The sequence below is a fragment of the Babylonia areolata genome, chromosome 16 (genome assembly GCF_041734735.1).
Source record: "Babylonia areolata isolate BAREFJ2019XMU chromosome 16, ASM4173473v1, whole genome shotgun sequence".
Lineage (NCBI taxonomy): Eukaryota > Metazoa > Mollusca > Gastropoda > Neogastropoda > Buccinidae > Babylonia > Babylonia areolata.
In genome coordinates, this window is record NC_134891.1 from 26670385 (window position 1) to 26685489 (window position 15105).

The window sequence follows — 15105 nt, forward strand, 5'->3', positions numbered from 1 at the left end:
TGTTTTATTTCAGTATTGTAAAACCTGCCAGTAACACTCCACTTTGGTGGCTTTTGTTCAGTTTGTTTTTAAATGAAAGTATACCTGAAACAGTAAAACCAACTATTTTTCCTAAGCGCCTTGACAGTTTGTCAGATGGATTTCTAGATTGTCATGATGATTTTCCTTGAGCTAGGACATGTGTCCTAAATTTTTGAATGTTCATAATATGAATTGAAACCTTATGTTATTTTTAGCATAGATCTGAGAGAAGTCTCTCCACATCTGCCTTTCATTTCTCTTGTACATGTGATATACTCATGATTTGATGCTATACGTTGTACAAAAATACCTGATATTACTGTTATCATTATTAATGATATTGATAATGATATTAAAAAAGATTGGATTAAAAAATATATATATATTCTCTACGCATAATATTTCATGCTAATCTGAACAAATGTCCAGTATACCACTGCATGTTGAAAGAGAAAATGCAGTCATCAGGAGAGCTAAAGGAAATAAGCGTCCTTTTTTTTTTTTTTTTTTCTTTACTGATCACAGTAAGATTTATTAATTCAATCATTCATTTTGTCACCAGATCTCAAGAGGTTTGCATTTGCCAGAGGACCAGATCTTCTACACATGGTAACTGTGTGCTTTCACCTTCGAACAAGAATCAGGATGCGCTACAAGTATTGGGTAAGGCTTCATTTATTCATTGATCCTTACTTTTCTGATTGCTTTTTATTTCTTATTCCTTTTTTTGAAATTATATTTATTGTTATTATATTATTCTTCGTTGGAACACAGAATAAAGGTCAATGAAAGAGAACAGCGTACATGTTTGTTTTTTTTTGGTTTGTGGTAAACTTGATTCCAGATCATATTATCCTGTGTGTGTTTTTTTTGTTTTTGTTTTTGTTGTTGTTGTTGTTATTTTTCCATTTTGTGTACATATATATATATATATATATCTGTGTGCTGGTTTTGCAGAACAGCAAGTGAACATCCTAGTCCAAACGCTGTCGACAGTTTCGCAGGGTTTGACAGAAGTATGCGATATAGAAAATCAATGCCAGGGTGAAGGCCATGTCTTCCTGAGTGCTGGTGACCGGGGCCAGAACCAAGGTCTAGACCGGAGTCAAGGCAGAGTCAGAGACAGTAGTCCCTCAGACCTGCAGAACGCATCGAGGGAAAAACAAGACCAACAGTCACATCAACTTGGAGACAAACATCAGTGGCTCTTGCAACCAACATCAGATAGTGCAGACAGACAACCGGAAAAATATCAGAAAGTGCTGTCAGAGAATAGAGCGAATTTGAAAGGACAACAGAAACTGGAAGAGGTGGAAAATAGAAGCGTTGATATGCAAAATCAGCAAAAGGCTCCGCGCAAAGAAACTCTTTACCGTCTTACCGAAGCCCCCGGTTTACAAAGACTGGGTGACAGTGTCACTGACTCTGTGAACGATGATGCAGAGTGTCAGAAGGGTGTGGAGAAGAAGACCTCAGCCCTGCAGAAAAGCCCAGAGCCAGGCACAAAGCTGCAACTGATGCGCAATGCTGCCAAACGGCGTCGCTACACGGAGGTGAGTGACCCAAGTTCAGTTGTCAGGTTCCATCGAGAAATCACTTTAAATGATCAGGAAAATGAGAGAGAGACTGAACAAGAGAACAGTTCTGTTACTCTTGATAAGACTAAGGCATATAATTCAGACCATTATTGCTTTCGCTACCTTTCACCCAGTATACAGTTAGATAAGTTGGTACAGAGAGATAAACCCAGATCCAAGGTCATTCACACACCCTTCACTTGACACAGCAGCAACGTCCTCCCAGTCAAAAGTTTGCATTTGTGAGGGACGTCCTAATCATATTATATCTTTGACTGGCCTAATGTTTAAAGTTAGATGGATTGGCTAATGTTTGATAAGTTAGTATATATTCTCTCCTCTCTGTTTCCCCCTCCCATATTTTCTTTCTACTTTCTAGAATGCATAGTGTGTGTGTGTGTGTGTGTTTAGTCACATTTTGGTGTGTATGTAACATTGATTTAATGTGTTATGTAAACAAAAGTGTTTTTTGTAAGGCACCTAGAGCAGATTTCTGGATAGTGTGCTATATTGTGCTATATAAGTATCCATTATCATTATTATTATTATTAGTTTGTTTTCCTGTTTCATGTTTCCCTTTCATCAGGTTTTACCCGTGGAGTGTATAACTATCATTTCATGATGATATTATAGTGGCATTGTCTTACTTATTGGTTTTTTTTTTTAATTCATTTGTTTTATTTCTTCATTTGCTGTTTATGAATAAGTTATTCAACATTAATAATGATACGGTTCATCAGCCGTCAAGTTAAAACTGAAGTGCAACCTGTGAGCACAGCTTCAAGCTTGCTGATGCTCTTTTGTCTTTGCTGGTATTATATGGTATCATGACGTAACTGCTGAGCAGTTAAGATTATTTAAACTGAAAGTTTGCATCGCTAACCACTTAACCTGGTCACTTTTAATAAAGGTACAGAGCACCAAAGATGTCAGTTACTAACACTAATTAGACTAGAAAGATATTTTATATGAAACTGCTCATGAAACTACTACAACAACAAATTCTGTTTTGTTGTTGTTGTCAGGATGACGGTGTGCAGAAGCGAAGGAGACTGTGCACACACGCAATGGCCGACAGCAAGGCAGACAGGTGTGATGCAGATGCTGACTGCACAGTGGGGGAACAGGACGACACATCACACAACCTCCGTTCCAGCAGTGCTATTCGCAGGCATAGTCACTATGCAGGCACTGGCAGCACAACACCTGGCAGCAGACATACAACTCCCTGTATCGACACAGGGGCTGCTCCCAAATCCAGGGAAATGAGTGAGGTTCCTCCTGTGGTGTATGACACTCAGGGCAACAGTCAGTCATTTTCACCTGCTAAGAACGTGGGAGATGAAGCAAGAGCAGCAGACAATGACAGCCCAGTCACTGGCATTCCAGAAACGCTCGGCATGGATCTGTACACCAGTCAGCCAGAGGAGGATGCAGGGGAAGAGACTGCGGTTTCACCGGCACGTTGTTCTGTTCCTGGCGGTGACAGCAGTTGTGCAAACCTGCACAGTAAGGAGCGGGAAACTAGTGGCTCTTCTCACTGCAGAACAAAGAATTCAAGCAACACAGGTGGTGCAGGTGATGGTGAGAAGTGTGACAATGTACAACAACAGAAAAGCAAGTGTGATGGTGGACAACAGACGAAAAGGAGTGGTGAAGGAACCTCAAGTCAAGGCGTGTGGCCAACAGACAGTGTTGTGTTCAGCAGTGCAGGACCCAGGCTGGCAAGACGCTTAGCGACAGAACCAGCAAACACCAGCTCCTTACTCATCGATGAACAACAGAAGACGCAAGACTGCCTCTCCCCTGTTTTCCTCACTCACCGCAACGAACATGGTGATCGGTCACCGGCTTTGTTTGATGAAGGCGACAGCGACGCGGACAATGACGACTGCATACCCAGCTCCCCGGTGACAGTTTTGAGCAGAACCCTGACACGCAGATCCACACAACAGTCTGCCACTGGTCAGAAGAGACAGACCCCAGCTGTCGGGGGTGTGGAGAGTCCTGAGCACACTGCTGTCAGTCCAGTGTCTCCCATGTTGCTGCAGCCATCATGGGTCACTTCCGGAGGTGCAGTGACTGGGGCTGACCCTTCACGTTCAAGGCCTCAGTCTTCAGCTGTGACACCAGCTGACCCTTCACGTTCAAGGCCTCAGTCTTCAGCTGTGACACCAGCTGACCCTTCACGTTCAAGGCCTCAGTCTTCAGCTGTGACACCAGCTGACCCTTCACGCTCAAGGCCTCAGTCTTCAGCTGTGACACCAGCTGACCCTTCACGCTCAAGGCCTCAGTCTTCAGCTGTGACACCAGCTGACCTTTCACGCTCAAGGCCTCAGTCTTCAGCTGTGACACCAGCTGACCCTTCACGTTCAAGGCCTCAGTCTTCAGCTGTGACACCAGCTGACCCTTCACGCTCAAGGCCTCCGTCTTCAGCTCCTCCTGTGAAGAACGCAGTCAGAAGAAAAGGGTCCCAGTCCCACACCCAGGGAGTGCCTGACAACGATGGCATGAACCTTAGAGAAACTGTGTCTCCATGTCCTCCTGGGAATGGCTCTGCTCGTGGTGACCCCCACTTCAGTTCAACGACAGTCAGGACAGAAGGCGCAGTAAGTTTGAAAGTTCATGCTGGTTTCATTGTAACACAGGCTAGATAAATACTATTACATTTTGTTGTTATTTTCATCTTGCATCTTTGTTCTGTTACCAACTAACCCAGTATTCAGCTAATTGCTATTATGTAATGGCATTCATCAGTGTCAAGATACTATGAATCCAAGCTTGAAATGTCCTATTGTAAGGAAAGGAGAATTGTTTATATGTAGCAGTTTCAGGTAAAAGAAACAAAACACTCACAGCTTTCCCAATGCTTTCTACGTTTGCAGCTGATTTTTGTAAATTTGACTGCCAGCTATCTTTCACTTTGTTCCGTCATTGTTCTTTTTTGTTTCAGGCATGGAATCCTGCTCCAAGAAAGAAGCTGTTTAAACCCAAAGCAGCACCTGCATTGCCTTCTGCTGATGAAACCATCAACCCTTGCCTCTTACATGGCATGTGTACAGTACTATATTTGTATTATCTCTTTTTGATCAATTGTTTTTTAATTAAAAAAAAAGTAATGTAATCTACCAGGGAAAGTTGTCACCAAAAAGCAGGTTTTTTGTTTGTTTGTTTGTTTTATTTCCTGATATATCATTTTATATGCAAGGCTTTTTACTTTTTACAGTATTTTGATACATGTTTCGTTGTGCATTTTTCTTTATGTACTTTGTAATGGATTGATTTGTTTGGTTGACTCTGCAGGTTACTATTTGGATGAAGATTCATGGTCACCTTGACTAGTTGTGTGATGATTAGTCAGTGACATGAATCTTTGACCTGTGTTCTCCTGTTTATACTAATCATAGACAGGAGGTTGTTAAAAACACTTCTGGTCCAGTATGTGTGCATTCGTTTGTTCGTTCATTCATTCATTCATTCTTTTGTTCAACGTCTATCCACAATTAGATGAAAATCTGCCCATCTTTCATTGTCTATTCACTCCTTCTCCCCTCCCTCCCTGAAGTGTATATGTGTGTAAATGTGCATAATTTGCAAGTAAGACATAAAGATTTGGTGTGATATGTGTTGGCCTTACAAGTATCATGCTCTGTATGTGTGTGAATTTGCATAATTTACAAAATTATTTTGGTGTGCTATGTGTTGGCCTTACAAGTCTCAGGCTCTGTATGTTTGTAAACGTGCATAATTTGCAAATCAGACATAAAGATTTGCTGCAATATTTGTTGGCCTTGGAAGATTGAGAATACTGAACTTTACTCTTAAACTGTGCTGTTGTGAAGATGGCAGCCAGGATAAGGGAAGGGGTGATAAGACGAGTGAAGACATGCCGTTACCGTCGGGGAATCCAGCGACAGATGAACCCGTGTCATCACCAGGGAATCCCACAGCTGTGTGTTCACAGCTGAACGCCAGCATGGACCCAGCAGTCAGACTGACCCAGTACCTCAATGACCCGGTGAGCTTGCTGCTTTGCTGGGTGTCACTTCAGTTCAGAAACCGTGTCTGTCTCTTGTGAACAAGTGTGTTTGCGTATGTGTGATAGAGTTTGTGTGTGTCTGAGAGAGAGAGAGAGAGAGAGAGTTTGTTGTGTGTGTGTGTGTGTGTGTGTGTGTGTGTGTGTGTGTGTGTGCTTATTTACAGTTTTCATGAGAAATAAATATGGTTCTGATTCACACGCACACGCACACGCACACATGACCAAACGCGACACTAATTCCTACACAACCCTGAAAAGCAGTTTTGTACAGATGGGTACAGAGGCCAGATTTGAAGCGAGATTGTTTCAGCATTATGATGATTTTTGGTAATAGAATAGCTTTGGTCTCTGATGGCATGAAGACCCAGACTGCTGGAGACGGCGAGCTCTGTGAGCTGTCTGAGGAAGAGGAAGGTGACGTGACCTTGGACCCGCGGTTCCAGCGAGCGCACCTGACCTCAGGGCAGGACGTGACGATGATGATGTCGCTGAGCAGCAGCGAGGCCTACACAGGCGGCCAGACGTCCATGCCCCTGGTGCCAGCAGGGGAGGTGATCCACCCCACGACAGCCATGGACCTGTTGGAGGACAGCTTTGACAGGTGGGTGTTCTGCATGCTGTCTGTCAGAAAATGTGTGAACAGCACACACACAGTGTTGACAGGTGGGTGTTCTATATGTTGTCTGTCAGAAAATGTGTGAACAGCACACACACAGTGTTGACAGGTGGGTGTTCTACATACTCTGTCAGAAAATGTGTGAACAGCACACACACACAGTGTTGACAGGTGGGTGTTCTACATACTCTGTCAGAAAATGTGTGACCAGTACATACACACACACACACAGTGATTGCACTGCTACTAAAGAATGCAAGATTGGTTGCTCGCTTGATCACTTTCTGCGTTCCTTTGAAGCAAAGAAACAATCGCTGGCATTTTGAAATATTATGCATGCACTTGTGTGGGTTGCCTTTCTCTCTCTTTCTCTATCTCTGCATACACCTGAAACAGAACTATCGTTCAGCATGCAAGGTGTTGTTTTTTGTGGGTTTTTTTTTTCCTTTCATATACAGGTAATAGGTTTATTTGTTGAGTCATTGTCCAATCTAACTTTTTTTTTTCTTTCAGGGGGAGGGCGTGTGTGTGTGTGGGTTAATATTGAATTTTGAGCTGCTTTCTGCCTTCTGGCCAGTAAATGTCTCCATGTCAGATAACATGGCTTGCATTTAACTTGGGATGAAAAGGTAAGAGTCAGTCACATCTATCAGCTGAGAAGAAAGTTGAGACACGACTTAATGACTGCTGTATCAGTGATGCTGTGTGTTGCTGTATGGTGTGACCTCATTTGTATGGAAACAATACCATACGCAACAGTCGGTTTACAACACAGAATATATCACGTTTAATGGATTCTTTATTTTTGTGTGGGTTTTTGGCTGTATTACGCAGTACCATACTTAAGTGTATCTGTTTACTGACTTAAAAACAGAATGTACCATGTTCAATGGGTTCTATATTTTTGTGTGAGTTTGTTGGGTGTATTTTAAGATGCATCACATGAGTGTATCTGTTTAGTAACTTAAGCACAGGATATACCACATTTAATGGATTCTTTATTTTTGTGTGAGTTTGTTGGCTGTGTCATTATTATTATTATATTGATGATAATCATATTATTTCTTTTCTGATGGCCATAGTGAGAAACAACTGGCTGTCATCCTTTTTGTGTCATTGTTGTAGCTGTAGCATTAACTGTTATCATCATTATTATCGTCCATGGTGGTGTTTTTTGTGCTAACTGGTAACTTCCCTTGTCTTGAAAAGTTTAAAAACGTCAAATAAAGAAAAACCACAACATAAAATAATAATAAAAGAGAAAGATCGTTTCGCTTTGTTTCTTTATTTATAGTCTGTTCATCTAAGATGATGATATTAGACTGAAAATAAATGATAGTATTATTATTATTATTTGGATTATTATCATTCCTATCATAATGATGATTGTTAGTATTAATTAGAAATCGACATTGACAAAGGGGAGGTTACCTACTTCCGGGAGGTTATCGGCCGTAGTTTCGTCTGCTCCGCATAGGCGGATAGTAGTTTGCACAGGACAGGAATGTCAGACCCCTGCCGGAGTCTGCACTAGTTGGGTCACAGTAAGTATGTTATTTAAACGTAATTTTAGATAGAAAATTTCCTTTTCTGTATATTCGAATGAAAAGGGGGCCGGTTGAGGTAGGGGGTAGTGGTGGGGAGGGGGGTGGGGGGGCAAGGGGGAGGGGACTAAGAAAGGAAGAGAGACAGACAGACAGACAGACAGAGAACAGAATGTGGAAAAGATAGAGAAAAGGCAAAAAAAAACCCAACAACCGGCTATCATGTGTGTAAGAAGGAACATGATCCAGGCAGCACCATCGTCTTCCTGACTGTGCGTTGCCTGTTGACACACAGAGTTCCACAGAGGAAGGAGCAGTCCTATGCCTATGCTGAAGTGGTCCGGAAAAGGGCAGAGCGCAAGAAGCTGAAGGGCTTCACTTGCCAGGAGTGTGAAAAGGTTTGACATTCGCTCTTTTAACACACACACAAACAGACACACACACACACACACACACACACACACACACACACACACAACACAACACAACACAACACAACACAACACAACACAACACAACACAACACAACACACCGCACCACACACACACACACACACACACACACACATAGAAAAAACACGCATGCGCACACGTGCACACACACACTCACACGCACGCACCCACACACACACACACACACACACACACACACAACACAGACTGACACATGTACGCACACACACACACACACACACACAAGGTTTTTAAACATTGGGTGAAAAACTTGAAGCAGTGACTAGTTTTTATTGTACGTGATTTTTTGTTGTTGTTGTTGTTTACCCTTGACTTGAAGTAGATGCTGACATGGCGATAGCCTTAAAATGGTCTTTTTGGTCGGCGAGGCTCTAAGCACCATAATTTGATTTGATTTGATTTGACACACACACACGAGTCATGAATGCCTACACACACACATACATTCAGTGACTTTAACTTTCCGGTAAAGGGAAATAACTGGTGCTTTGTGAGAGAATACTAGCAAAGATCGAGAAATAAGGGGAGTGACTGTATCGGGTAGAAAATTTGAAACAAGTCAGCTTGCTGATGATACACCATTTACATTATATTGGGACAAAAAAATCTTATGAAAAGTTGTTTGATTAATTTGCGAGTTTTGATGAAATTTCAGTCCTAAAGTTGCATTTTTTTGGGGGAAAAAAAAGAGTGTTTGGTAAAAAAAAAGAAAAAAAAGAAAGAAAAAAAAATCATGTATATTTGGCTGACAAAAGAATGGACTTGAAGAGAAGCTTGGCAAAGAATAAAATGCTTTATTGTAATGAAACCTTAATGTGTACAAGTCACTTGCTCAACCAGCTCAAAATTGTAATATGTACATCCCAGTATTTCAAAATGCTTTCAGTGGAAAAGCTTAGTCAGTTAGTTCCTTTCAGAAGAAACAAAAAACAAAATATAGGATTGCATTCTTTTGAACAAAACAAACAAAAAAACGCCTGGAAAAATGTTTGCTGATTTATACCCATTTTCAGTGAAAATTGCTTGGCAGAGGCCAGTGCAGCAGGAGTTATGTTTCCCTGACAGTGAAATAGAGACTGGCTGTTCAGTTCAGTTCAGTTACTCAAGGAGGCAACACTGTGTTGAGACAAATCCATATACGCTACACCACATCTGCCCAAGCAGATGCCTGACCAGCAGCATAACCCAACGCACTTAGTCAGGCCTTGAGGGGTAAAAAAAGCTGCATAAAAAAATAAATGGATACATCATTAAATCAATGAATAAATAATTAAACAAATGAATAACTATGAGAAAGAAAAAAAAAGTAAGTGGATAGATAATGAAATAAAATTAAATGCAGGCAAAAAAAAAAAAAAAGAAGAAAAATGTGTTACTGAGGTACTGGGTATGTCGGTGGGGGAGATAAGGGGGAGGATGGGGCAGAGGCCAGTGCAGCAGGAGTTATGTTTCCCTGGCAGTGAAATAAAGAGACTGGCTGTGTGTTACTGCAGTACTACGGCGCCTTGGGTCTGTCGGTGGGGGAGATGAGGGGGAGGATGGGGCAGTGTTCCAGACATCGGGCGAGGCAGATGCCCCCCAGCACCCCCGAACACTTCTGGTCCATCGGCTTCCCCGACACACAGGAGTGTGAGGAGCGATGTGAGTCTGTTGTGTGGTGGTTGTTGTTGTTGTTAATGTTTTAATCCCTTGATTGTGGCGTTGATGTATAATGCATAGGAGAGATGTCAGTTTTGTCCTGGTTTTTTTTGTTTGTTTCTGTTTCTGTTTTCTTCTTCTGCGTTCACTCGTATGTACACAAGTGGGCTTTTACGTGTATGACCGTTTTTACCCCGCCATGTAGGCAGCCATACTCCGTTTTCAGGGGTGTGCATGCTGGGTATGTTCTTGTTTCCATAACCCACCGAACACTGACATGGATTACAGGATCTTTAATGTGTGTATTTGATCTTCTGCTTGCATATACACACGAAGGGGGTTCAGGCACTAGCAGGTCTGCACATATGTTGACCTGGGAGATCGTAAAAATCTCCACCCTTTACCCACCAGGCGCCTTCACCGTGATTCGAACCCGGGACCCTCAGATTGACAGTCCAACGCTTTAACCACTCGGCTATTGCGCCCGTCGATTGTGGCGTTGATGTATAATGCATAGGAGACATGTCAGTTTTGTCCTGTTTTTTTGTTTTGTTTTTGTTTCTGTTTTGTTTGTTCAACCCTTTGATTGCGGTATTGATATATCGTGTGAAGGAGAGTTGTCAGGTTTGGTTTTGTTGTCGTTGTTGTTTTTTGTTGTTTTTTGCGACCCCTTGATTGTGGTATTGATTTGTTTTTTGGTGATTTTTTTTCTCCTTTTTTTTTCTCCTTTTTTTTTCAACCCCTTGATTGTGGTATTGGTGTACAGTGCATAGGAGAGATATCAGTTTTTGAGGGTTTTTTTTCTGTTTTTTCATCTGTTTGATTTTGGTATTGATGTTCAGTGTGCAGGAGAGACGTCAGTTTTGTCCTGGTTTTTTGTTTGTTTGTTTGTTTGTTTTCCCAACCCTTTCTAGCATTGATGTACAGTGCATAGGAGAGACATTAGTTTTGCATCTTTTTTTTTTTCTTTTTTTTTCAATCCCTTGATTGTGATATTGATGTATAGTGCGTAGGAGAGATGTCACTTTTCTTTTGTTCACATTTTTTGGAGTGTGTTTTGTTTTGTTTTTTGTAACCCCTTGATTGTGGTCTTGACATACAGTGTGTGGGAATGATGTCAGCTTTGTTCTGTTTTTGTTTGGGGGGGTTTTTGGGGGGGGGGGGGGGGGGGCGGGTGTCCCCTATTTTTCACTCAGTCTGGCTCCACGAGTAAGCCATTATTGTTAGTAGTAGGGGGCTTAGTAGGTGGTGTCCTAAGTACGTTAAATCAGAACAGGCACCACTGAACACCACCGAAGTGACTCAGCAGCAGTGTAGGGTCTCCTCTGGTGTGTGCCTAACATCGATGGTTCCCTGTGGACTGCCGACGCTGGAACTGCGACGGACGAACCCGGGTGTGGCCATGTATGGGGGAATCTAAATGAGCGGCGTGGGAGTAATGCCAGTGTAATGGTGCAGATGATGGGGCAGCAAAAAAAAAAAAAATTAAAGTTCATAAGGCAAATCAAGTCTGGTCACAACTTTAACCAGTGCTCGCGTTGTACACAAACAAATATAACTCTTTTTTTTTTCTCTTTCTTTTTCAGATCAAATATCGGCAGTGAAGAATGGACAAAGATGACGAGACAGGGTGAAGTCTGCTAAGAGTATGGTGTCCATTTCCAACGCATTTGACTTGGAAGCTGATGACCAAAATGCTCAGCATCTGTAAGGAAATTGGAAATGTTTCAATATCTTATTGTGGTTTTTACATGTTGTTTTTGAAAGCTTACTGTCTGCTGAAAATTGACAGTATTTATGAACTGTGATTGAAGAACAAAGTTTTTTTTAAATTTCTTTTTAAAGAAAAAAAAATGACAGGGAATTTAACATGTGGATGGATGTGTCCATTCTTCATTTACTTTGTTATTGCAAGTTGTATACATCTGTATATGATGAAGTAAAAAAAAAAATGTATTCATAGAGAGGGGATATTATATACATTTGTATGCTTCCTTGAGATAAAAATTAGAAAATTGAGGGAGGGCAGTCTGCGTAGGTTAATTTATCGTAACTTACAGCATGTAAGACGCAACTTTTTTCATTACTCAGATCTGACCCTTGCATTTTGTCAGCTGTATGTGTCCTGTTTTTGAAATTGAATTCTGACCACCGCTTGGTGCCACCTTTCACAGCAAACTCAACACGTGACAACATTGTTGATCACAATAAAGGCATACAATCACACTGAACAGCAACACTTAACACACTTCATTTTTACCACTGTTTGATTTGACATGGTTCATGTTCCCCATTGAATGGAACTGAAACCAAATCACATATAACACCAAAGTTAAAGTGAACATGATCGAAACTCGCCCTCAGGGTATGTAAAAAAAAAAAATAAAAAAAAAAAAAGAGAGAGAGAGAGAGTAATATCTGAGTTATGGATATATTTATTGTGTGAAATTAGAGAAATCAGAAAAGTGAACTGATCATCTCCCAACCTATTCAAACATGCAAAGCAAGATGGCGTATATCTCTGAAAGCAGGGCTAGCAGACTGGATTCTGAATGAACTAGTTAATGAACTGGGGCTTGAAAATACTGTACATTCGACTGAAGGCTTCAGAGTGATATAAAGCTGTGTTTGAAAAAAAAAAAAAAGAACAAGAGAGGCAAGGCCTTCAAGACTCACTTGTGATAAATTAAGTCCCCTAGCATTAATTACAGAGTAATTTCCCTTTTTTACTATCTGCACCAAAACGTTTGCAAAATAAATAAAAATTCCATGCTTAGCAAAAGAAGTTCCTGTTTGAACAAAAAATGATAATAATGACTCCTCTTGTTGTTGGGTCAGAATATCAGATCAAAGTGCCAAGTTTAGAGAATACAAAAAATATAAATATAACAGTAAATGCAGTTTGCATATAATTAGGCTTCATTTTTTATTTTTTTTGTGCCCATCCCAGAGGTGCAATATTGTTTTAAACAAGATGACTGGAAAGAACTGAATTTTTCCTATTTTTATGCCAAATTTGATGTCAACTGACAAAGTATTTGCAGAGAAAATGTCAATGTTAAAGTTTACCACGGACACACAGACACACACACACACACACACAGACAACCGAACACCGGGTTAAAACATAGACTTACTTTGTTTACACAAATGAGTCAATTATATAAAAGAACATACAGAGTAAAAGACCCAAGACAACCAGCAGACTTCCAAAGATGACGTCACACTCCAAACACAACATGCAGGATCAGCTGACTTATTCTGCAGCAGACAGTGTGAGGACTTTCAATTTTTCTTGATCATCAGCAGATGCGGCCTATCAGATGTGTGCGCCTTATGCATTCAATTCAATTCAGTTCAATTTCAAAATACTTTATTATCAGCTTCAACCAAAACCAGAAAATTTTCTTTAGGCTCACTTAAAATAAAATGCCCGTCAGCAAAAAAAACAAACTGACACACCCTTCACTTATCACCATGCACACATCAATTATTATGTAAAAAGAAAAACATGTGGGTAAGATACTATTACATTCAGAGTGTAACAACTGTGTGTGTGTTGCGTGTGTGCCCACGCACGCGCATGCATCGTTGAAATATTTTCAGTTTCTTAATATTCAGGGCATGCTCCTTATGTACCGTATCACTTTTTTGGTGGGAAATTCAGGTAATTTGTGTGTATTCATTGATCAGACCATGGAGTGGTGTATGATTTTTATTTTATTTTATTGAAAACAACTCATGTGTGGAAAAATTCAGGGATTTTGTGTTCATTCTAGAGTATTATAAAATAAAACATTTTAAAGCAAAGAGTTTTTTCTTCTTTCTTTGGATTTGTCCGAATGCAGTGACGTTTCCTTGAGCTGCTGATACTGGTACTGATACAGAGATAAGCTGGGCTGTAGTTTTGAAATGTCCTCACCAGTCATGTCATCTGGAGTCCCATCTAATGCAGCCAGCACTATGATGTTGTCTGCAGTATTGTCAGATACTGGTGTGTGTGTTGTGTGTGTGTGTGTGTGTGTGTGTTAGTTTTGGCGTAAAATGCCAATGGTTTTACTTAACAGCCTCCACATCTCAAAACGGGTCAAAACATTAAATATTCATGTGTGTGTGTGTGTGTGTGTGTTGTCTACTCCCTTAAAAAAGTGCATACAGTACTGTGCATGTTCAAAACCCTCTCTCGCTGACCACACTAGAAACAAGAAGTTACCTTTTCAAACACAATTTAATTGTGATGCAATGCCATAAATCTTTCTTGGACAATACACAAAAATCGATCACCTTTTCATACACAATCTATTTGTGATGCAATGCCACGACTCATTCTTGGACAACACACAAACATTAGTTAGCATTTCTGACACAGCTGTGATGCAGATTTCAAAAATCATTCTTGGACAATACACAAAAATTAGTTAACTTTCATACACAATGAAAAATTATATATAACTGTGATGCAATGCCACGAATCATTCTTGGACAATACACAAACAATTGAACAAATCATCAGCCATGGTCATGGTGACATCATTTCATATACCCCACCTTTCCATGTTTTTGTTTGTTTTAGTTTTTTTAACTCACTCAGTATGGCCAGTCCTCTCTTCTCTACACAGACCCCTCGGATGTCCAGTGGGTGTCTGAATGACCCAACCTTTAGCTTCCGTCATCAGAATTGTGGTATTCTTTGTCAACATTCACGTCTTTAGTATAAGAGCCTTCCGCCTGCAATATTTTGATGATGGTAATTGGGGTGAAACGCTGTTAACATCGTCTCTTTCGCTGTTCGTATGGAAAGAGTTAATCCCACCCACTCTTCACCAGAACAAGGTCAACACATAGGGAGTAAGAGCATTCTGGGATGAAGATAGAGGAATATCTGTACACCTCACTGTATTAACCAGCACCAAAAACTGTTGGATGTTTGAGATGTAATGCCACCATGTGATTTAACACTTACACAAACAAATGGAAAAACAAGAAGAAAACAAAGTGTGTGTGTGTGCATGAATATGTATGCTTTGTTTGTGTGTGTACATGAATATGAACACTTGTGTACATGTGTGTATATGTATGTGACTGCATGCGTGAGCATGCATGCATGTGTGGGTATGCGTGTGCACGCATTTATAGATATGTTTGAGTGCAGGCATGCAGGTGTTTTGCGTGCATGTGCACGCATGTGTCGATTTG

The 15105-nt window shown here is 40.7% G+C and overlaps 1 protein-coding gene across 4 annotated transcripts in view; it reads left to right on the forward strand.

The window, feature by feature from the left end:
* LOC143291267 (uncharacterized) overlaps nt 1-13700 on the forward strand; it is an 18325-nt gene extending 4625 nt beyond the window's left edge. For all 4 annotated transcript variants that reach the window (XM_076601095.1, XM_076601096.1, XM_076601098.1 and 1 more), the window contains 9 exons: nt 584-684; nt 979-1574; nt 2624-4207; nt 4552-4648; nt 5441-5616; nt 6000-6238; nt 8093-8195; nt 9765-9912; nt 11496-13700. In XM_076601095.1, coding sequence (XP_076457210.1) covers nt 584-684; nt 979-1574; nt 2624-4207; nt 4552-4648; nt 5441-5616; nt 6000-6238; nt 8093-8195; nt 9765-9912; nt 11496-11530 — 3079 coding nt within the window. In that variant the 3' untranslated portion in view covers nt 11531-13700. The remainder of the gene's footprint in view (nt 1-583; nt 685-978; nt 1575-2623; nt 4208-4551; nt 4649-5440; nt 5617-5999; nt 6239-8092; nt 8196-9764; nt 9913-11495) is intronic.
* Nucleotides 13701-15105: the final 1405 nt, after the last annotated feature.